We start from the raw sequence: 23,075 nt of genomic DNA on the forward strand, positions 1-23,075 counted from the left end.
TGTAATTTCACATGGTGTCTCCGGTGCCCCGCCCCGCTGCCGGCCCGGGGGAGGCTGCGTTCTGGGGTGGGCGCGCAGGCCAGGGGCACCTTCCTGGCCCTGCCTTCAACGCGGCGACCTCCCCCCGGCTCCGCCAATCTTCCGCCACCAGCTGCTTTCCTGCGCCCGGCGAGCGGCATCAGGGCCCAGTCACACAGCTGCGGGGGAGCTCCCGGCTACTGCAGTCCTGGCCCGTCCCAGCAGGGGCCGCTGTGGGGAGTGGGGTGGGAACTCGCTATGGGGGAGGTCCCACCTACTCCAGTTCTGGCCTGTCCCAGCAGGGGGCGCTGTGGGGAGTGGGGTGGGAACTCGCTATGGGGGAGGTCCCAGCTACTCCAGTTCTGGCCTCTCCCAGCAGGGGGCGCTGTGGGGAGTGGGGCGGGAGCTGGCTCTGGGGGGAGCTCCCAGCTACTCCAGTTCTGGCCTCTCCCAGCAGGGGGCGCTGTGGGGAGTGGGGCAGGAGCTCACTATGGAGGGGCTCCCAGCTACTCCAGTTCTGGCCTCTCCCAGCAGGGGGCGCTGTGGGGAATAGGGCGGGAGCTGGCTCTGGGGGGAGCTCCCAGCTACTCCAGTTCTGGCCTCTCCCAGCAGGGGGCGCTGTGGGGAATGGGGCGGGAGCTGGCTCTGGAGGGAGCTCCCAGCTACTCCAGTTCTGGCCTCTCCCAGCAGGGGGCGCTGTGGGGAGTGGGGCGGGAGCTGGCTCTGGAGGGAGCTCCCAGCTACTCCAGTTCTGGCCTCTCCCAGCAGGGGGCGCTGTGGGGGAGAGGGACAGGGGCACTGGCTATGTTGGGGGGCTCTTCTGGCTACTAATTCCGTGTTCATGGGTGTGCCCTTGTGGGCTCATCCTGTCTCCGCCAGGCGGGCAGGACGGGAGTGGAGCCGGTGGGTCGGGAGATGGGCAGCAAAGGACGTAGCCGACAGGGTCCAAAAGAACCGGCTCTCCCCTCCCCGCTTTGCTCGGCCCTTGGGCTTATTAATTAGTATGATCTGCATATAATCCCATAGCCCCAGCCTCAGTGCCTACCCGTAGCCCCCCAGCACCCACGTTGCCCCCTCCCCAACCTGCCTGGATCCCAGCTGGTCTCTCGTCACCCCCACATCACTGCTGGATTTGCCCTCAGACTCCTGCTCCCCGGCGCCCCCCTCTGTGTCCCCCCTGCACCCCCTCTGGGCACCACCCCCATCCCCTCCCCTGCCTCAATCTCTGCGCCTGCCCCCCTTGCTCAGCCCCCAGCCCCGACACGACAGACACAGGCCGGACCCCGCTGCAGTTCACACATAAAAGGTTTTAATCACCTCCTGAAAAGGGGGGGCCGTGCCCCAAAAGGGGACAGTAGGGGGGAGAGGGATCGGGGGGGGGATGAGGAAATAAGGAGGTTCCGGGGGGCGGAGGGCACAGGTTTTTAATGTAAAAACTTGTGTTCGACACTCAAACAGCGTTTTCCTTTTAAAAAGTCATGATGGGGGAAGGATGATGGGAAATGGGGTACAGTGGAGGGGTCGAGGGGAGGGATGGGGAATGGGATATTCTGGGGGGCTGGGGGATGGCTCTGGGGGTTGGGCAGATTGTGGGGGGATGCTGGGGGAATGGGGTACTGCTGTGGGGCTGGGAGGGATGGTGGGGGCTGGGAGATGGCTCTGGAGGTTGGGCAGATTGTGGAGGGATGGGGGGAATGGGGTACTGCTGGGGGGCTGGGGTGGATGGTGGGGGCTGGGGGATGGCTCTGGGGGTTGGACAGATTGTGGAGGGATGGGGGAATGGGGTACTGCTGGGGGGCTGGGGTGGATGGTGGGGGCTGGGGGATGGCTCTGGGGGTTGGGCAGATTGTGGAGGGATGGAGGGAATGGGGTACTGCTGTGGGGATGGGGTGGATGTTGGGGGCTGGGAGATGGCTCTGGGGGTTGGACAGATTGTGGGGGGTTGGTGGGGGAATGGGGTACTGCTGGGGGGCTGGGGTGGATGGTGGGGGCTGGGGGACGGCTCTGGGGGTTGGGCAGATTGTGGAGGGAGGGGGGGAATGGGGTATTGCTGGGGGGCTGGGGTGGATGGTGGGGGCTGGGGGACGGCTCTGGGGGTTGGGCAGATTGTGGAGGGATGGGGGGGAATGGGGTATTGCTGGGGGGCTGGGGTGGATGGTGGGGGCTGGGGGACGGCTCTGGGGGTTGGGCAGATTGTGGAGGGATGGGGGGAATGGGGTAATGCGGTGTGGCTGGGGTGGAGGGTGGGGGCTGGGGGACGGTTGTGGGGGTTGGGCAGATTGGGGAGGGATGGGGGGAATGGGGTATTGCTGGGGGGCTGGGAGGGATGGTGGGGGCTGGGGGTGGCTCTGGGGGTTGGGCAGATTGTGGGGGGGGGGGGGGTGGGGGGGGAACGGGGGATTGCTGGGGGGATGGGGGACGGCTGGGGGGGTTGGGCAGATAGGGGAGGGATGGGGGGAATGGGGTATTGCTGGGGGGCGGGGGTGGATGGTGGGGGCTGGGGGGTGGCTCTGGGGGTTGGGCAGATTGTGGAGGGATGGGGGGAATGGGGTATTGCTGGGGGGCTGGGGTGGATGGTGGGGGCTGGGGGATGGCTCTGGGGGTTGGGCAGATTGTGGAGGGATGGGGGGAATGGGGTACTGCTGGGGGGCTGGGGTGGATGGTGGGGGCTGGGGGACGGCTCTGGGGGTTGGGCAGATTGTGGAGGGATGGGGGGAATGGGGTACTGCTGGGGGGCTGGGGTGGATGGTGGGGGCTGGGGGATGGCTCTGGGGGTTGGGCAGATTGTGGGTGGATGGGGGGGAATGGGGTATTGCTGGGGGGCTGGGGTGGATGGTGGGGGCTGGGGGATGGCTCTGGGGGTTGGGCAGATTGTGGGGGGGGGTTGGTGGGGAATGGGGTACAGCTGGGGGGCTGGGGTGGATGGTGGGGGCTGGGGGATGGCTCTGGGGGTTGGGCAGATTGTGGAGAGATGGGGGGAATGGGGTATTGCTGGGGGGCTGGGGTGGATGGTGGGGGCTGGGGGACGGCTCTGGGGGTTGGGCAGATTGTGGAGGGATGGGGGGGAATGGGGTATTGCTGGGGGGATGGGGGGGATGGTGGGGGCTGGGGGATGGCTCTGGGGGTTGGGCAGATTGTGGGTGGATGGGGGAATGGGGTATTGCTGGGGGGCTGGGAGGGATGGTGGGGGCTGGGGGACGGCTCTGGGGGTTGGGCAGATTGTGGAGGGATGAGGGGAATGGGGTACTGCTGGGGGGCTGGGGGGTGGCTCTGGGGGTTGGGCAGAATGTGGAGGGATGGGGGGGAATGGGGTACTGCTGGGGGGCTGGGGTGGATGGTGGGGGGTGTGGGACGGCTCTGGGGGTTGGGCAGATTGTGGAGGGATGGGGGGAATGGGGTATTGCTGGGGGGCTGGGGTGGATGGTGGGGGCTGGGGGACGGCTCTGGGGGTTGGGCAGATTGTGGAGGGATGGGGGGAATGGGGTATTGCTGGGGGGCTGGGGTGGATGGTGGGGGCTGGGGGACGGCTCTGGGGGTTGGGCAGATTGTGGAGGGATGGGGGGAATGGGGTATTGCTGGGGGGCTGGGAGGGATGGTGGGGGCTGGGGGATGGCTCTGGGGGTTGGGCAGACTGTGGGTGGATGGGGGGGAATGGGGTACTGCTGGGGGGCTGGGGTGGATGGTGGGGGCTGGGGGGTGGCTCTGGGGGTTGGGCAGATTGTGGAGGGATGGGGGGGAATGGGGTACTGCTGGGGGGCTGGGAGGGAGGAAGGGGGGAGGGCCCGGGGTGCAGGGGGAGTTTGCTAGAGTGGGGCACAGTTTGGAATAACAGGGAAAAGGGGCGATGACTTTTTCAATACTGAATACACTGAACACAGAAAATGATCTAGACCAGCCAGATACAATAAATAGGCCCCCCCGCAGTCTGTGTCGGGGAGCGGGCGCCTGTCGTCCCCTTCCCAGAAACACTTGGGGGTGGGGCAGGGGGAAATAGGTTGATTTTGGAACTAAACTCTGCTCCGTCCCCCGTCCCGGACAGTTATTAATGCATAAAGATTTACTCAAGGTAAAAGGATCTTTGTAATTTCGTGTCATCTGTGCATGTGTCTTTGCTAGTCCTGCTCTGTCCTTCCCGCGCCGCCCAGCGCAGACGGGGTGGAGTGGGGGGGTCTCGAAACTCACCCCGTAGCCCCCCCACGCCCTTTCCTCTCCCTGCAGCCGGGCAGTCCCCTCCTGGCCCCAATGCTTGCCTTCGCGCCGTCCGTCGGGTGGTGTTTGTCATTTCTGTCCTCCGTCTCCACTCCTTAAGGCACCAGAGCCGGCGTCGGCGGGATCGGCGCAGGACCCCCGTCTGGGGCGGGTGGGTGAAACCGGAGCCGTCCCCTCCACGCCCCCGGGGGAGCCGGTCGTGCGCCCCGCGGGGCCCGACGAAATCGCCCCCCCCGCAGCCCGCCCCCCCGGGGCCCGTCTCAGACGGTGCTCTCCAGCATCCACTCGGTGCTGCTGAAGGTAACCCGGCGCTGGCTCAGCGGGCAGTCCTCCGCGTTCAGCTGGGACGTGGACATGTGCCTTTTTGTCCGTGCCCGGCGCGGGTAGCTGTGGCTCTGGAACAGAGCATAGTCCCCGTCGAAGGAGTGACGGTGGTGGTGAGTCCTCGAAAGCTCCCGGGGAAAGAGGCCCACGCTGCCCAGCATGGCCCGGTGCTGGCCGCCCGGCCCGCTCTCCCGGAGGAGACCCAAGGAGCCGGTCACGCTGCCCTGGGGCGGGCCCTCCTCTGAGGACAGCAGGGCCACAGTCTGGAGGTCGGCACCCGGCTTGGGGTCTCTCTTGTCCGGTTCGGGGGTGGCGGGTGTGTCCTTCTTGGGCTCCGCCTCCGTAGGCCCCGCCTCCGTAGGCCCCGCCTCCTGGAAGGTCTCGTACTTGTCCTCGGCGGGCTTGGCGGCCGGGGGCTGCCCGCCGTTGGTCTGGGAGTAGACGTTGCTGACCTTGGCTTTCTTGGGCCCCTCGTGCCCACTGTGCACCTTGTAGCGGATCATGAGGATGATGATGAAGACCAGGACGGAGGCGACGATGATCCCGCCGATGATGATGATCATGGTGCCGCCCAGGAACTGGGTGTGCAGGGCGTGGCACTGGGCGGTCTCCCCCTCCGTGGTGAACTGGACGCAGCCCACCACCCGGGTGGCTGTCAGCGCCGTCACCCCGTCGTCGTAGACGGCCAGCACGCACAGGTCGTAGGCCCGCCCCGCCGCCAGGTCGTTCACCAGGAAGGCCCTGCTGGACGGGGGGATCATCCTGGGGGGGGTGGGGGAGAGGGAAGACACTGGTTAATCACTGGGACAGCCCCGTAGCCCAGGCCCCAGCCCCCCGGCACATCCTAGGGATGTGCCCCTAACCCCATAAAGCTCTCTGGGGTAGGGACCATCTTCCTGCTCTGTGTTCATACAACACCTCGCGCCGTGGGGTCCTGGCCCCGAACTAAGGGCCCCAGGTGCTACTGTAACACCCCTAATAGCGATTAAATGTACAGCGCCTGCCACAACAGGACCCCTAGTTATGGGACAGGACCCCACTGTGCTAGGGGCTGTACATTTTATCGCTATTGGGGGTGTTACGGTAACACCTAGGCACTCTATTTATGGGGCAGGACCTTCTGTGTTGCCGTAATGTACATACTATTGCTATTAGGTGTATTACGGTAGACCCAAGGCTTCAACCCCATAACAAGAGTGCCTAAATGCTACCGTAATACTCCTAATAACAATAAAATGTACAGATCCTAGCACAATAGCATCCTGGCCCACAACTAGGGCTCCTACATGCTACCATAATACACCTAATAGCAATAAAATGTACAGCACCTGGCACAATGGGAGGCCTAGTTATGGGCTGGGACCCGCAGTGCTACCATAATACACCTAATAGGAATAAAAAAATCAGGTTCAGAGAAGTGCTAGATTTGGGCCAGTTTCGCCGACCTGTTTGTGTCATGAAAATCAGCCAAGGAGTAATAATAATTCTGAAGATGTCGTCAGTTTCTTTTCTTTTTTGACCTTTCACTTGGAAATTTCCGTCAAATTTAAAACATACAATAAAAATCCCTCACATTTGAAAGAAACTGATTTCTTTGACCTGACATGATTTTTTTGGTTTGCTGAAAAATTCAAAACACATTTTAATTTCATTTGGTCCAGAATCAATTTTTCCTCTCCCCACCACCAATTTTTTTAAAACTGCCAGCGAACCAAACAATCAGTTATTTGTACAGCTACTTCTGATCCGTGACAGCCCCCACACCTCACCCTAGAGGCAGCTGCGTCTCACTGCTGAGCACCCTGTGCTCCACCCCAGAGGTGGCTGCACCTCAGCACTGGGTGAGCGCTTCCTGTGTAAACAGCTGTGAGGCCCCACCCCAGAGGTGGCTGCATCTCAACACTGGGTGAGCGCTCCCTGTATAAACAGCTGTGAGGCCCCGCCCCAGAGGTGGCTGCACCTGAGCACTGGGTTAGCGCTCCCTGTATAAACAGCTGTGAGGCCCCGCACCAGAGGTGGCTGCATCTCAGCAAGAGAGTCACAACACATGTGTGCGCACAGTAGTTGCTCACACGCACGCACACACACACTGGGGAGCTCACGCACACACACAGGGTAATGGCTTATCTCACACACACACACAGGGCGGCTCTACAGTTTTGGCCGCCCCAAGCAGAGCACCGAATTGCTGCCGCAGGCGGTGGGGACAGTCCGTGTGCCCTTAGGGCGGCAGGCGCGTTTCCGCAGCGGCGGCAATTCGGCGGCAGCGTCTACGTTTAGCTGAAGTCGCCCCGGACAGCTAAACACAGAAGCTGCTGCAGAATTGCCGCCGCCGCAGAAACGCGCCTGCCGCCCTAAGGGCACAGGGGCTGCCCTCCCCCCCCCACCCGCCCGCGGCGGCAATTCGGCGCGCTGCTTGGGGGCAAAACAACACGGACTGCTGCCCTGAGCACCAGCTTGGAATGCTGGTGCCTGGAGCCGGCCCTGCACACACACACACACACTCTACTGTCTCTGTTTTCAAAGGATGCACAGGGAGCCATTAACCCTTTGTAAATCCCCTCCATCAACTCCCTGCCCTATGCCCCCCTCCCATGCTCCCACACCCTGCTGACCCAGCCGTTGCTAATCCCACCCAGGAGTGGAGTCACAGGGCCCGGATATGAGCAGTCCGCTGGACTGGAAACCCCTCCAGCCCCTGGAACAGATTCCAGCCGCGTGGCCGGGCTCGCCACCGGTGATAACCAAAGGGTTCGGTTGCCGTTCACCTCAAAGCTAGCCGGGATCGCGCCACCGGAATGCAGCCACCTCTGGGGTGGAGGGTGACAGCCAACTGGTGCACCCGGAAGGGGGAATCTTGGGCAGAGGGGTTTGGGCCTGAAGCAAAGCTGGGCCAGACCTTTAGCACCTTGTAAGCTGTGGAAATTGAGCCAGCGGTGGTGGGATTTGAACCTGTCACTCTGGGAAATCTAATCATACGGAGCCAGGTAACTGGAGTTCAAAGCCTTCTGCCCTGCCCCCACCCTGCCCGCAGCATTGCTGCTCCTGGCCCGGGTTTGCCCTGGCATTGGGGTGAGCCACAGCTCCCTCCCTCCATCTCCTGCCCACGGAAATTTACAGCCAGTGACGCTTCCCCTGCTTTCCACGGCTTTTCCCCAAGGGCAGAACTGAGAGAGACCCCCTGGTGGTGACACCGGGCAGCGCCGGCTGGGAGCTAGTGAGCAGAGTCTGTCTGTATCCGGCCCCTCTCCTACCCTTCCTCTGCCTCTGGCTGCACTGAGGTCAGTGGGGCTACCCGTGGACAAGAGAAGCCAGTTAGACCCGGCGCACCACCCACTTGTTCAATGGCGCATACAAGCTGGGGGTGCTAGTAAGAGGATAACAACCTACTACTGCCACCAGTGGCTCTTCTTTAGCACCCGCTTCTAATGCCCCTGGTTCCAGCCCTGCTGATGTGGACACCATCCACCATCAAGCTGGGGGTGCTAGTAAGAGGATAACAACCTACTACTGCCACCAGTGGCTCTTCTTTAGCACCCGCTTTTAATGCCCCTGGTTCCAGCCCTGCTGATGACCCATGGACCCCATCCGCCAGCCCAGCCCTCACCTGTACACCAGCGAGTCGTCCAGGGAGCTGTTATACTGAATCTGGTACATGCGGATGCCGGGAATGTGCCGCTCTGAGGGCCAGTGGATCACCACCGAGGTGGAGGTCAGCTCGGCCGCCACAATCTTCTTCTCCAGGTGGTTCTTGGTGTCGTTGGCGCCCGACTTGGCGGAGGTGGTGATGTCGGACGAGCCGGGGTCGGGCTCCTTCATGTGGCCCGTGTTGTTAACCAGCAGCGGCAGCGGCACGATGCAGACCTCCACGGGGGCCGTGGCCTCGCCGGCGGCGTTGGAGGCGATGCAGGTGAAGACCCCGTTGTCCTTGAGCGTGGTGATGTGCACCTCCAGCGTGCCGTTGTCGTAGACCGTGGCGCGCGTGGTGTTGTGGATCAGCTTGCCGTCGGGTGCGATCCAGTGGATGGAGGGGTCGGGGTCTCCCACCGCCTTGCACTTGAGGCTGACTCCCTGGCCCTCCACGATGAAGGCCTTGGTGGAGTACTGGCGTGTGATGAGGGGCGGCTCGCAGATGAACTCCTCCTCGGAGATGGACCAGAAGTACTTATCCATCAGGTGCTCGGGAGAGGCGCAGGTCTCCAGGTCGTCCTCCCGCGTCAGGCGCCGGAGCCAGAGCAGCTCGCAGTTGCAATGCAAGGGGTTGCCTCCGAAGCTGATGGTCAAGGTGGACGGGTGGGAGCCCCGGACGTTAGCCAGCACCTGAGCCCGGAGGAAGAGGTTGTCCGGGGGCAGCTTCTGCAGCCGGTTGGAGGTCATGTCCAAACGCACCAGCTTGTGGAGCTGGGAGAAGGTGCCCTCGGCGATGTGGTCGATGAGGTTGTGATCTAGGGTCAGGGTGTTCAGACTGACCATCTGCCCGACGGCCTCCCAGGGCAGCGTCTCCAGGTTGTTGTAGGACAAATCCAGGTCCTCCACGGTGGCCAGGAACTCGTCGAAGGAGGCCGGCTGGATGTTGCTGATCTGGTTGTTGCCCAGGATGAGGTGCCGGAGGTTGCCCAGGCCTTTGAAGTGTTCGTTGCGGAGGGAGGCCAGCCGGTTGCTGTTCATATGCAGGGCGCGCAGGGCGCGCAGGTCGGCGAAGGCATAGGGCATGACCTGGCTGATGGTGTTCCGGGAGAGCGTCAGGTGCACCAGGTTGGTCATGTTGGAGAAGTCCTTGCGCCGGATGACGGTGATGAAGTTGTCCGTCAGCCGCAGCTCCACCGTGCGCCGGTCGATGGATGGCGGCACGAAGAGCAGCCCCGTCTTGGCGCACAGCATGGTCAGGGTGGGCGAGATGTTCTGGCAGATGCAGCGGCCGGGGCAGTGCTGACCCTTCGCCATGGTGCCAAGCATCAAAAGGGGCAGGAGGAGTTTTTCCATGGTACTGGCCCTCGCTTCCTCCCGGCCCGGGCTCTGCAGGCAAGAGGCACAAAAATCAGTGGCGACAAACCTACAGCGGCAAATTGCTTCCCAAGCGCTGTTCCCCTCTACTGGCCAGTCTGAGTATTCAGGCGGCGGCAGCCCGTTCCCTAGAGGCAGCTGCGTCTCAGCGCTGGATGTATAAACAGCCTCTGTGTCCCGCCCCAGAGACAGCTGCATCTCACTGCCGAGCAAAGGATCTTTGTATAAAACAGCCCCTGTGCTCCACCCTGGATTCTAAAGTTCAGCTGGCAGAGGTCCCATCCAAGTGCCCCCCCAGCTTGTGGAGCTGTGAGACCTGCAGTTCAATTCCTGTGACTGACAGACCCCTCGGGGGTATTGTGTTTTTTAAAAAAAGTGGCGCCCAAGGAACACAACCTGGCTGGCCCCATCCCAGCATCACCAGGGGTGGAAAACCATGAGTCATGCCTCCAGAAAAATCGTGAGATCTTGCTTGAAAATCATGAGGGTTTACACTAAGCTAAGCTTCACAGCAGATTCTTTTTTTCAGTCGCCTCCTGGTTTTTGAGACGTTAGGGGTCCCGTTGCCAAGTTTTTCTCGGCCACCACCAACTTACTTATTTTTAAATGAAAGCGTAAATCCTTACAGGATCTCGTGGCTCTGGGAGCTGGTGATTGAAGGAAAAACACCAGGCTTGGGATAAAATCATGAGCGGTGACAACACGGTCAACACCCACTGGGTTGCTTCCTCACACTCGATTTGCTTGGGATTTTCCAACCCCCCCAAACCCTCCTCATTTCCCCTCCCCCCACCGAGAAGTTTGCTTTGGTTTGTTTTATTGGACAGTTGTTTGTGGTTTGCTGGGATTTTTTGTTTGTTTCTTTAATTTTGCATGGTTTGTCATTTTCCAAAAGGAGACATTTTCAAACAAGGGATTTAAAACCAAAAAAGAAACAAAGACACTTTTTTTATTGGTGGCAGGGGGAGAACATCCCATCATTTGATGAAAAAAATCATTTTTGGAAAATTTCTATCTTCAAAAAATGGGGGGGGGAGGAAACATTTTTGAGTCACTGCCCCCCCAGTGTAACATGTTTTTTTTTTAAAATCAGCCCCTCCCATCCCTCCCTTTTTCACAGATTTGAAAGTCAGAAAAGCCGGCTGTGAGAGTGTAGTTTGACCTGCTGTGAGAGTGTAGTTTGACCTGATCTAATACCCTGTCCCGGGGCATCAATCGTTCTGTACAGCGGGCGAAATTCCATGTCTAATCACGGCCTGTGGGTTGTACCTTTCAGGGTCTGTGTTCCCCCCAATTTACTGTTGGCAAAGACATTTGCTGATCTTTGTTACAAATGCAACCCCCCCACCCCACCCCCCGCCAGTGCCCAGAACAAACAGGGACCCCTCCAGTCTTGGTCAGGCCCTCTACGCACCACTGTCATCTTCCTAATAACAGAATTACCTTGAGACCAGTCCATGATCAGAGGTGAAGACGCCATTAAAAAAAAAAAAATCTCCCCTCCCCACCTTTTCAGAAAACCCTCAAACAGGAAAAACTGGGAAACCTTCAGATCCTTAAATACCAGGTTCCTTGTGGCCCAGACACAGTGCCTCAGTTTCCCCACTGTGCTCTTCAGCCATAGGTGTGACTTGATTCCTCCCACCAATCTGCTTCAGAGAGTGCTCCCCCTCCCCCCGATTCTGGGGCAATGGACTGTGACAAAGTGGGAATTTTCTGTCATATTTTTATGAAGCCGATGTGTGCCTCAGTTTCCCCTATTTTTCACAAGGCTATCGGGGTGGGGAAGGACTGTTGGCTCTCTGGGTAAGTACAGCCCTCCTGTCACACCGCTGCTCACATTTCTCTGAAGTAGATACCAACTCCGTCTGAGGCAGGAGGCGCCTCCCACGTGACGGATAAGAAGGGACAGGACAGACGGCTACCAAGCCACGAGGCGGGGAGGGAGAAGGGCGATCAGGAGCTTTGGCTCACCCCGTCTCGTCACCCAAGGGCGAAGGGATGTTGGGCAGAAAGTGGACAAATTCCAAGCCAAGTCCCTTTCCACACGCCACGCCATTGGCCTGTGGAACTCACAGCCACATGAATCCCGCCCAGGGCAGGAGTCAGGGATTGCGCATGGCTCGGCTATGAAGAATAGCCAGAGTTGGAACAGCTCATGCTGACGAGGATGAAAAAGCTGCTCCTGGGCTGACGCCAGTCTCTGGCTAATAGAGATTAGCGCGAGCCCGAATGTCCCCCATTTGCTACTGTGGGGTTCCTACCCTTCTTCTGGAGCCAGGCACACGCCCTCGCCCTGGGAGACCCCCCAAAAACATCCCAATCCACCCACACAAGCTCTCTCCAGTGACTTTCAGGCGCCCAGTAGGAGCATCAGGGGCTGATGCAAACCCTCAGGGCAATGAGAAGCAGCCGCACTCAGGCCCCTGGCTAGCCCCTCATCCTGTCTCCACGGGGGGAGGGCGGCTTTGACCCACCTGGATTCCCCACCCCACCCCGAAGCATCTAGTCACGGCCCTGCGCTCTGCTGTCAGCCTGCCCCCCCGGCAGGCAGGCTGGTGATGGGATCGCAGCTGACAGCTTCGATGAGACTTTTCTCCAGAGCAGCCGAGTGTGACGGCTCTGAACCGGGCCCAGGAGACGGAGACGACGCCAACCTGGCCCTGGCCCCCATTGGCCGCCCAGGGTCAGAGCCGGCGCCTCCTAGAGGGGAAAGGCCCCATGTTCCATTCCCTGATTCAGCCGGGCCCCTGCCCTGGACTGGATCAGAGTCAGTCAGCGCCCCCTCTTGGGAGAGGCCGGGACTGGGGTAGCTGGGAGCCCCTCCCAGCCAGTGCTTCTGTCCTGCTCCCCACAGCACCCCCTGCTGGGAGAGGTTGGGACTGTTTCCCCCACAGCTAGTGCTTCTGTCCTGCTCCTCACAGCGCCCCCTGCTGGGCAAGGCCAGGGCTGGAGTAGCCAGGAGCTCCCCCCACAGTGCCCTGCCACACACACCCCCACAGCGCCCCCTGCTGGGAGAGGTTGGGACTGTTTCCCCCACAGCTAGTGCTTCTGTCCTGCTCCCCACAGCGCCCCCTGCTGGCGAGACCAGGGCTGGAGTAGCCGGGAGCTCCCCCCACAGCCAGTGCTCCGCCCCGCTCCTCACAGTGCCCCCTGCTGGGAAAGGCCAGAACTGGAGTAGCTGGGGGACCCCACCCTCCAGGCACTATTACCCCACGGAGGCTGGTGAGATGGCTGCGAGCAGAGGGGCGGGTGGGGGAAGGAGCCTGTGGCTAGTATTGGGCCCCTCCCCCTTCTGCTGCAGCCCCAGCCCCGGCCCCCTGGCTGCTCCAGGTAGCTTGGAACCGGCTGGGCTCCAGCGTCCCCCTCCCCGTCCCCCCCACGCTCCACAAGGCAGAGGCCTGGAAACTCATCACAGAATCTCTGGCCATTTCAACTGGCTCCAGCCTGCCCCCTCCACCCTCTGGCTCCATCCGTCCCTCTAGGTCCTCAGCCCGGCCCCGCTGTCCCCGAGCACCCCCGTTCCCATGCCCCTACCCCCCAGCGCACCTTCCGGCCAGATGGCACCATGGCCAGGTAAAGGGGCACCTGACTCTCAGACCTGGTTGGCTGCGTCCCAGAAGGGCCCGCTCCCCACACTCCTGGCCAGGGAGATCCCAGGCACCCAGCTGCAGATCCCCGGCATGGGGAGGCCCCGTCATGTTACCAGCCTTTCCTTGGGGACGCAACGCTCGGGGGACAGGGGGTGTCTTTGCCAGCACCTAGCCTGGTGCATGGGGGTAGCTACGAACTCCCAGAGCCACCCCCACCAAACTAAGGGGAGCCCCACTGCGAACCATAGGCTCTCAACTGCTTGACCAAGGAGATTGCCACCAGCATCTCCATTTTGCATGTTAGGGAAACTGAGGCACAGAAAGAGTGTCGAGCAGCCGGTCAGCAGCAGAGCCAGCGCTAGAACCCAGGCGTCCTGAGTGCCTGTCCGGTGCTCTTCCCACTGGGCCAAGCAGCTGCTGTGAAGTAAGGTTACACTTGCGCGAAATTGTGACCCAGTGCAGAAGAGCTCAGTACACCCGGGTTCCAGTCATAGAATCAGAGAAGATTAGGGTTGGAAGAGACCTCAGGAGGTCATCTAAGTCCAACCCGCTGCTCAAAGCAGGACCAACCCCAACTAAATCAGTCCGGTCTCTGTCACTTCTCTGCTGGGTGAGCTTGGGCAGGTCATGATGCTGCTCTCTGCCTCAGTTTCCCCTCTCAGTCTTTAGTTGTCAAAACCGTGAGCTCTTTGGCAGCAGGGATTGTCTCTCACTTGGGGTCTGTGCAGCAGCCAGCCTGACAGGTCCTCGGCCGGGATCCGACGCAGCGCCGGCCCCGAAGGGGGACCCCACCACCCCCGCTCACAGCCGGGGTTTCTAGGTGCTACACTCAATAATAATCCAACACAGGTGATGGCGAAAGTTTCACCCCGCTCCAAATGGCTGCGATTTGAGATCTGGGGGGCAAATTCCTAGCCCCCGCTGGTTCTACTACGATCTTCGAGGGGCGGGGGGAATATGGCACCATCCGAACTGCAATGGAGGGAGGAGCCGGAGTCGTTATGGCTCGTTATACCCTACAATCCCACCACCTCATGTTTTTAACACCCCCCCCGGGGAGCTGCCATCCCAGGGCGTGAGTGAGAGCGTCTGCTCCTCATCATTGCAGTATCTGAGCACCTCCCAGGCTGCAGTGTATTTATTCACAGTACCTCACCCCCACAGGATCCCCATTGTATCGATGGGGAAACTGAGGTACAGAGCAGCTGCTTAAGGAGGCGCATCTGTGGGAGAGCCGAGATGCTAGCGCCCTAAGCCCGGCGCCATCCTGCCGCTCACATGCAGCTGCCCAACCCAGCTCCAGGAAAGCTCTTCAGCAGCTGCTTAATGTGGAGCAGTTTCAGGAAAGACCAGAATGCAACCCAGGAGTCCAGACAGACAGTTGGCTTGGCTCAAACCTCTACACACCACTCCCCTCCCGGAGCCAGGGATAGAACCCAGAAGTCCTGGCTTCCAACCCCCACAGCTCTAACCCACCAGACCCAATGCCCCTCCCAGAGCCAGGGATAGAACCCAGGAGTCCTGGCTCCCAGCCCCCGCCCCCAGTTCTAACCCACCAGACCCACGCCCCTCCCAGAGCCAGGAGTCCTGACTCCCAGCCCCAACCCACCAGAGCCCCCTCCTGCCTGCTCAAAACCAGGGATAGAACCCAGGCATCCTAGAGCCCAGCCCTCAGCTCTAACCACTAGACCCCACTCCCCTCCCAGAGCTGGGGATAGAACCCAGGAGCCCTGGCTCCCACCCACCCACTCCCTAGACCCCACTCCCCTCCCAGAGCTGGGGATAGAACCTAGGAGCCCTAGCTCCCAGCACCCCCCTGCTCTAACCACTAGACCCCACTCCCCTCCCAGAGCTGGGGAAAGAACCCAGGAGCCCTGGCTCCCAGCCTGCCCGTGAGCTGAACCCTAGAACACCGCTCCTGTGTGCGGACAAAAACAACCTCTGCTGTTGCCAGGCAGATGTGGATCGAAGTCAGCGGCCGGCTCTGAGCCTTTATCTCTCTTGCTCTCCCCAAGGAGAAGAGAATCAATTACACCGAGCGAGAGAGAAATGGAGGGGAAGAGAGAGAAACGGAGGGCGGGGGAACAGGCTACAGTCACTGCCCTGCTAAGCACAGCTGGTCAGTCACAGCCCCTCCCCACGGCTGGGAGCCAGACCCTCCCCCCGCTAACCCAAGTGCCCCCTCCCAGCACCTTATCATGGGGGAAGATAGGAGCTACAGAGGGCATTGCTGGGGCTTTTACTATGGCGGGGGGATCACAGGCTCAGCTGCCATGGAGCACCCACTGCTGGCCAAGCCTGGGGGTGCAGGCATGCCCTGCCTCAGTTTCCCCTCCCCCGGGTGTTTGGTCTTCCCCAGGTCACTCTCGGCGTGCGATCCCCTCCCAGGGCAACAGTTCAGCCAGCCCGTTCAGATTCCTCTTCATTCGCCTCCCACGCGCTGAGGGGCTCCCATTCAGCCTGGCCACAGGCCTGACTCCCAGCAGCCCTTCCCCCAGACCAGCGCCTCCTACTCCCCATAGCTCCTCCCCCCCCCCCACCTGCCTGCATTCTCCTGCCTTTGGTGAGGCCCAGGCATTTCTCAGGCTGGCTGAAATCCCAATTAGTCCTGGCTCTTAGGCTGGCAAGCAGCAAATTATGACACAGGCCGGGCTGATTGTTCCTGGCTGGCTACCCCAGCACACTGCCCCATTACGGGTGTGTGTGGGGGGTAGATACAGAAAGAGCATTAATGGGGCTTTTATTGTGGTGGTGGGGGGTATAAGTTGAAGAGAGCATTGCTGGCTGCTATTGTGGCGGGGGGGTTACAAATGCAGTGCTGGCCGGACTTGTATTCTGGCGGGGAGGTCTGAGTGTCAAACAAGAGCCATCCATGCCTTTCTGCTGGCATAACCCTGCCCTGGGCCCGCCAGTGCCGAGGGGCAGTGCCTCTACTGGGGTCCGGCCAGGTCCCCTTCTATCCCGCAGACACTTCCCAGACTGGGGTAGCTGTGCGGTGAATGGCACAGCAGGGACACCAGCCGCCACGCTGCACCCATGGGTGCTTCTTTAGACCCACATCTTAGCCGGCCCATGTTCACAGCCTGCCGCACTGACGCCTCTGTTTATGCGGGAGCTGGGACAGAAGCACTCGCCCGCTGTTCTCAGGGACTATAGTTAGGAACAGAACCCAGGTCTCCTGACTCCCAGCACCCCCTGCTCTACCTAGCCTGGCTTCCCGACCCTTCCATAGCTAGGGTGGGGTTCGCGGCTCTTTCCTGGAGTGCGCCCCCTCCTCAGCCCGTACAGCTGCCTGCAGCCCTGAGCCCCGGAGATAGGACAATTAATTTTTCATAAGGCCTAACGAGCTGGAAGCGGGAGCTAGCGGCTCCTCGCAGCGGCACTGGCACTAATCCTGTAAGCACGATAATGCAATCCCGTAAAATACCAACGAGCGGAGTAACGAGGCAGAGGAGGGAGTGGGTGCTGTCCCCTGATGGATGGAAGCGGATTGCGTGTCATAGCACCTATAACGCAGACATCATTGGGGGGGGGAGGGGATTCTCCATGATGGGACAAAAGGCTCCTCCCTGGGGAGCGGCTTTGGAATTGCATAAAGCTAAACAGATTGAAGGCCCCTTTCATTCTGAATCAGAGCGTCCACACAGGGGTGTAATACGGTTTAACTAATCTACTTTAAGAGTTAATTTGGATTAGTTTTCCCTGTAGACAAGCAAGGGTCTGTTGCAGTTTGCTGCCAATACAGCATTAGGATCCCCTTGGAACCTGGGCTGCCAGCCTGGGGAGGAGTCACCCATGCCAGCCAGGTCAGAGCCAGATAGGCAGCCACCACCCAACTGTTCTGGGGCCTGGGAAGTGGGTTACCCTGGGTGCCGTCTCTCTGCCATTGCTTCATTTCCTGTCGGCATTTCCCGCCGCAGCCCCCTTCAACGGGCCATCAGGCTGGTTAACATGGCACTGATCAGCCAGGGGGCAGAGGGTTCTCACAACAAACCTGCCACCCTCCTCCGTCCCAAGACACGGCCCTTGGGCTGTCTCATCGGCTTAGACGGGCAGCTCTCTGGGGCAGGGACCGGCTTTGTGTTCTGTGTCTGTACAGCACCTGGCGCCCTGGCCCAGGAGTGGGGGCGCCTGGGTACTACTGTAATATGCCTAAGAGCAACAAAAATGTACAGCTCCTGGCACCATGAGGATTTGGTGCACGCCTGGGGCTTCTAGGTGCTACCATAATACAACTAATACCAACACAAACGTACAGCATGTAGTACCATGGAAGCCGGGTCCGTGACCGGAGTGCCTAGGTATTACCATAATACACCTAATAGTAATAAAAAGGTACAGCTCCTGGCACAATAGGGTCCTGGTCCGTGCCTGCAACTGAACACTGCAAACCTGCTGTACCATCTCAAATTCTAAGTACTTATTTAAAATATTCTAAACCTATTGCTTGTGTCTATATGTGCTTAACTCTAATGAAGTATAATTTTAAATAAAAGCAGGCTTAGTCTTTCATCAGCCAAAAGCACTGCGTTCCCATTAATTTATTCCTAAGACAAAACAATTAAGGAACCGCTGCTCTGGGTTCTAAAAACCCCGGGTAACAGATCTGGCGAGACAGCCAGGAGTCAAACATAGAATCTGCTGATTCCGATAATCAATGAGGACAATGTTGTAAAGTATTGGCGAGATGCCCACCTCCGTGGCTGGCACCCCACTGAACTGGAGTCCTCCAGGGCTAACAGCACGAGTGGCTATGGCTTGAGTTAATGCTTCCAAGGGAGGGCCATCGCTGACCCACTTCTGTGCAGCTATGACACACACTTGCCAGTGGGTCACCCCAGAGTCTAGCCTAGCAGTGATGCAGCACGTTTCTCAGAAAGGCGTCTGGGCAGCTCCCAGCGCCATCGTGCCCTATACAGGTTCATCAGGACGTGCCCAGCGTTCAACTTTAGAATCATATATCAGGGTTGGAAGGGACCTCAGGAGGTATCTAGTCCAACCCCCTGCTCAAAGCAGGACCAATCCCCAACTAAATCATCCCAGCCAGGGCTTTGTCAAGCCGGGCCTTAAAAACCTCTAAGGAAGGAGATTCCACCACCTCCCTAGGGAACCCATCCCAGTGCTTCACCACCCTCCTAGTGAAATAGTGTTTCCTAATATCCAACCTAAACCTCCCCCACTGCAACTTGAGACCATTGCTCCTTGTTCTGACACCTGCCACCACTGAGAACAGTCTAGATCCACCCTCTTTGGAACCCTCTTTCAGGTAGTTGAAAGCAGCTATCAAATCCCCCCTCATTTTTCTCTTCTGCAGCCTAAACAAGCCCAGTTCCCTCAGACTCTCCTCGTAAGTCATGTGCTCCAGCCCCCTAATCATTTTTGTTGCCCTCCGCTGGACTCTCTCCAATTTTTCCACATCCTTCTTGTAGCGGGGGGCCCAAAACTGGACCCAATACTCCAGATGAGGCCTCACCAATGCCGACTAGAGGGGAATGATCACGTCCCTCGATCTGCTGCCAGTGCTCCTACGAATGCAGCCCAATGTGCCGTTGGCCTTCTTGGCAACAAGGGCACGCGGCTGACTCTTAACCTGCCTTCTCGGCACGGTGGCGGCTCTGCGCTCGCTCGGCGCTTCTCCTCGCTGCTCATCGCGCCGAACGCTCCTTCTGCCTGGCAAGCACAGAGCCTGTGAGGCCCGTGCCACACCTGCTCCCGGCCTGCGCCAGGCCCTGCGATGCCCTCACAAGCACAGCACAGCTGCCCTGGGCTCACCCTGTGCAACCCGGGCCCATCTCAGGCCACGCTCACACCCCAAATCTGGCTATGCCCCCCCTTGCCCTGCCCCCACCCAGCACATGGCACGTTGGCAATTACCTCTCCTCAGGAATTCATCCCGCCTCCCGCCGGGCATGCAGGCCTCCGCCGCCACTGCCTGGGGAGAGAGTGAGAGAGACGTCAGCAGCCATCCCGCCTGCCCCCATCGTCACCCTCCCCAAGCCCAGGGGCGGGGGGCATGCAGAGGTGGGCGGGGCCTGAGGGCGAGGTGGCCCGGCCCACCCCACGGGCATAGTGGCTCACAGCACCCAGTGCCACAGCTCGGCACTACTGTAATACACCTAATAGCCACAAACATGTACAGCACCTAGCGTCTTGGGGGCCTGGGCCACGACTCGGGTGCCTCAGCACTACCGTAATACCCCTAATAGCAGAAGAAAATATACAGCACCTTGCACAATGGGGGCCTGGGCCATGACTGGGGCACCTGGGTGCTAACCTGATCTCCAGTCCTTTCTTCCTGGGGACCCTGCTGGGCTCCTTCTGCCCCTGCCCTTTTGGTCCCTGGGAGATCTCATTCTGCTCATCTTCGGGGTCAGCTCCAGAGACCGTCCATGCTTTCCCCGTGTCCCCCTCTCCCATCAGGAGGGATCACGCCCACCCCTCAGCTGTGCGTTAGGACAGAGCCTTGAACAACGGGCCCTGACCCGGGCTCAGACCCCTAGGTGCTACCGTGACACGGACTACAAGCAACAGCAAGAATAAACCCACGTTTCCCTGGGCCCACTCACACCCCATCGTCACACTCTCGACAGCTCCTTCCCTGCCTGCTGTTTCTGGAGCCCATTCTTCAGTGGGTCTTACGTGTCTGCTCTTGGGTTGCTCTGCAGCGGATAAGAGCCTACTGCCGCAGGCGGCTGGAGGAGTCCCTCCCTTAGCCCAAGCAGTGACGGCTGGACCACTGAGCACTGGAAGGCTCAGGTTCTACCTGCCGCGGCAGCTTATGATGGTGGTTGTGTCATTTTCACCCTTCCAGTGCTTGTAGACATTGTCTGTCCTCGAATCTCTCCTTCTGTGCATCCAGCCAGGGCATCCACCCATCCCCAGTATCTCTCCATCCTTCTGTCTATGCAGCCATCTCCCTCCAACCAGCCACAATAGTTATCTATTGCTCTAACTAGCCATCCATCCATCTCTTTATCCTTATATCCAGCCTTCCATCCATCCCTCCCCAGTATCGCTCCATCCATCCATCCATCCAGTCCTCCTACCTCTCTCGCCTCCTATCCACCATTCTCTCCAGCCACAATGTTTATCCACCTCTCAACCTAGCCATCCATCCGTTCATCTCTCTATCTGTCTATCTCACCTTCCGTCCCTGGTATCTCTCCATCTTTCCATCCATCTCTGTCCAACACCCATGCCGGGTCGACCCCAGGTCCTGCAACACCAGCCAGGCCCTGCAATGCCCTCACAAGCACAGCCCAGCTGCCCTGGGCTCGCCCTGTGCAACCCGGGCCCATCTCATGCCACACTCACACCCCAAATCTGGCCAGGCCCCTCACTTGCCCTTTCCACTAGTTATCCATTGCTCTACCTACCCGTACATGCATCAGTCCATCGCTTCACCACCCTTCCATCCATCCTCAATACTTAACCATCTCGATCTATCCCTCCATCCTTCCATCCCTCTCTCTCTCTCCATTCATCCAGCTCTTTCCCGGCTCTACCTATCCGTCCATTCATCAGCTGCTCTATCCTTCTCCTCGATCTTCCATTCATGCACATTCACCTATCTCTCTTCCTATCCATTTATTTATAGTATCCGTCCATCTCTTTCTCCATCCATCCATCCACAGGATTTAACCATCTATCCATGCATCCTTCCACCATACTTCACAAACTCCCTTTTGTACTCCCCTAGCAAATCTTTCCCTTGCTGGCTATTTGTATTATGTAGCACCTAGGAACCACAGAATCAAAATATCTATCTAGCTATTTATCCATCCATCACCAGAAAGTTGCAGTTTCAAGGAAATTAATCAAAGCACTGTTGCCGTGAACTCACTGTCCTAGTCAGTGAGCTAACCCAGCATTATTTAGCTCAGTACAGTATCCCAGTGATTTGACAATACCGAAAATGTTCAGTTTTGCCCACTCCAGATGAAGCTGAAGGGTAGTGCAGGGGTTTCGGGGAGTGTGTGTATGTGTGTGTGGGGGGGGAGCGCTCAGCACATGGGGAAGAGGTTTAAGATAGGTACATCGGTTGGATGTTCTCACTAAAAGGCTCGGTGCTGAAATGGTTCATAAGATTCTAGTGAACATCACTAGGTTTCAGAGTTAACATCTAATTGACCTGCTTAAGGTCTGAGAGGTGAAACTCAGGGGGGCCTTCACTGCCAGCTTTGACCATCTTGGGTGATTTCCTGATTGACCCAGTCTATCTGATTGGGACCAGGGGGAATTGACACTGCTGAGAATCTGGGATTCCCTGCCCCAATGCTTTGACCTCTGGTGGGCATCTTAGACCTTTTCCCCCAGACCTTCCTCCGCCTCGCACACCCTGTGCGAATTGGGACCATCCAGAAGCGTCTCACGCCCACCTCGTACCCGTGCCAATGACGGCACGAGGGGGGCAGGTGACAGGGCTCTTTGGCTCACGTGGGGCAGGAGACATGGCAGGGAAGGACGGGCAGGCGGGTTGGCTTTCCCCGCTGGGAGAGGGCATCCAAAGCTCGGGCTGCTCACAAGCTCTCTCTGTGAGGTGCTTTGAAAGCCGCAGCTGGCACGTGCTGGAGAAGATTCCAAGCTGTGTTCCACCGTCACGTCACAGCCCCCGGCTGGCAGTGCCATGGCACAGCGCCGGAGATCCCGCATGGCTTAGCACAGCGGGCGCCGGCTGCAGGCACGTTTGAGCAGCGGCACCTAAAAGCGCTTGCTGGAGCCTGCAGCGCTGCCCGTCCCAGCGAGGGGCATCTAGTGAGCACAGGGACCCGCCGAGAGCCCGGGGACATGACAACCCCCCTCGGACCGGGTGATCTTGGTTTCAAAGGCTCTGGGAACAAGGGCGAGGGGAGGGGGAGCCGGCCTGCAAAGGCAGGGAGCTCCCACCTCACCTGCTCTAACCTGAGGCAAAGACAGAAAAGGAGCATTGGAGAACAGAGAGCAGGAGGAGATGGTTGACGTGAGTGTGGTTAGAGCCCGGGGGGCTGGGAGCTAGGACGCCTGGGTTCTGTGCCCAACTCTGGGAGGGGAGTGGGGTCTAGTGGTTAGAGCGGGGCGGCTGGGAGCCAGGACTCCTGGGTTCTCTCCCCAGCTCTGGGAGGGGAGTGGGGGCTGGTGGTTGGAGAGGGGGGAGCCGAGAGTCTGTCCTAGTGGGAGCTATTCCAACCTCTCCCGCCCTGTGCAAACGCAAGCAAGTCACTTCCCCCTCTCTGTGTGGGGCCGTGCCCCTTGGGCAGAGCACGGCATCAGTTTCCCTAGGAAGCGGCCCCCTTCCGGGGAGCCTGGCCACTCCTGGGTCAGGGAGGGGGCACAGCAGCTATATTTAACAGGCAAATTCCCCCCCTCACCCCATTCCAGAACAGGGCCTGAAAAAAAAACAACCCCATGGGGGGACTCGGGTGGGCAAATTGTGGTAACAGCGCCCCCTAGTGCCCTGCTGGGGCGTTGGGGGCTGCACTGACTGGGAGAGGAGAGCGCCCCCTACTGAGCCCCCCGCAGCACTGAATCTCTGGCAGAAGAGCCCTGTTCTTCTCCTGCAGCACGGCCAGCGGGGGCGACAGAGCTACTGGCTGCGGCTTTGTGCTTACGTCAGCCTGCAGCTCGGCAGCCGCCTGCTCTGGGCGCTGTGTGCCGATATCCAGGGCTCCCGCCCAGGGCCCTGAGCATCTCGGAGCTGAGGCCAGAACCCGGCCCTGACCCCCGCGTAGTCAGGGGTGACTTGGGACTGACCCCGGTGGAGCTGAGGCCAGAACCCGGCCCTGCTGCGCTGGCAAAGGGGCCCTGGGAATTGAAGGCAGGCTAGAAATAAAGGAACGCGTGACCCCAGCAGCTCTCCGCCGAACCCACGACAGCGGGAGGTAAATGCATCGGGCCCGAAACCAAAAGAAACAGGCAACAAACGGAATCAAGCGGGTTTCCGATTGCAGT

General features: G+C 59.6%; 1 protein-coding gene across 2 annotated transcripts in view; it reads right to left on the reverse strand.

Moving 5' to 3' along the window:
- Positions 1-3,784: 3,784 nt before the first annotated feature.
- The window catches only part of LRFN1 (leucine rich repeat and fibronectin type III domain containing 1), a 53,098-nt gene continuing 33,807 nt past the window's right edge, over positions 3,785-23,075 (reverse strand). The window contains exons 2-4 of one of the 2 annotated variants that reach the window (XM_044987969.1): positions 19,023-19,080; positions 8,159-9,567; positions 3,785-5,313 (exon numbers count right to left, since the gene is read on the reverse strand). In XM_044987969.1, coding sequence (XP_044843904.1) covers positions 4,488-5,313; positions 8,159-9,534 — 2,202 coding nt within the window. In that variant the 5' untranslated portion in view covers positions 9,535-9,567; positions 19,023-19,080 and the 3' untranslated portion in view covers positions 3,785-4,487. The remainder of the gene's footprint in view (positions 5,314-8,158; positions 9,568-19,022; positions 19,081-23,075) is intronic. The other variant, XM_044987970.1, reaches the window with a different exon arrangement.

This window comes from Mauremys mutica, chromosome 15, assembly GCF_020497125.1.
Source record: "Mauremys mutica isolate MM-2020 ecotype Southern chromosome 15, ASM2049712v1, whole genome shotgun sequence".
Taxonomy (NCBI): Eukaryota; Metazoa; Chordata; order Testudines; family Geoemydidae; genus Mauremys; species Mauremys mutica.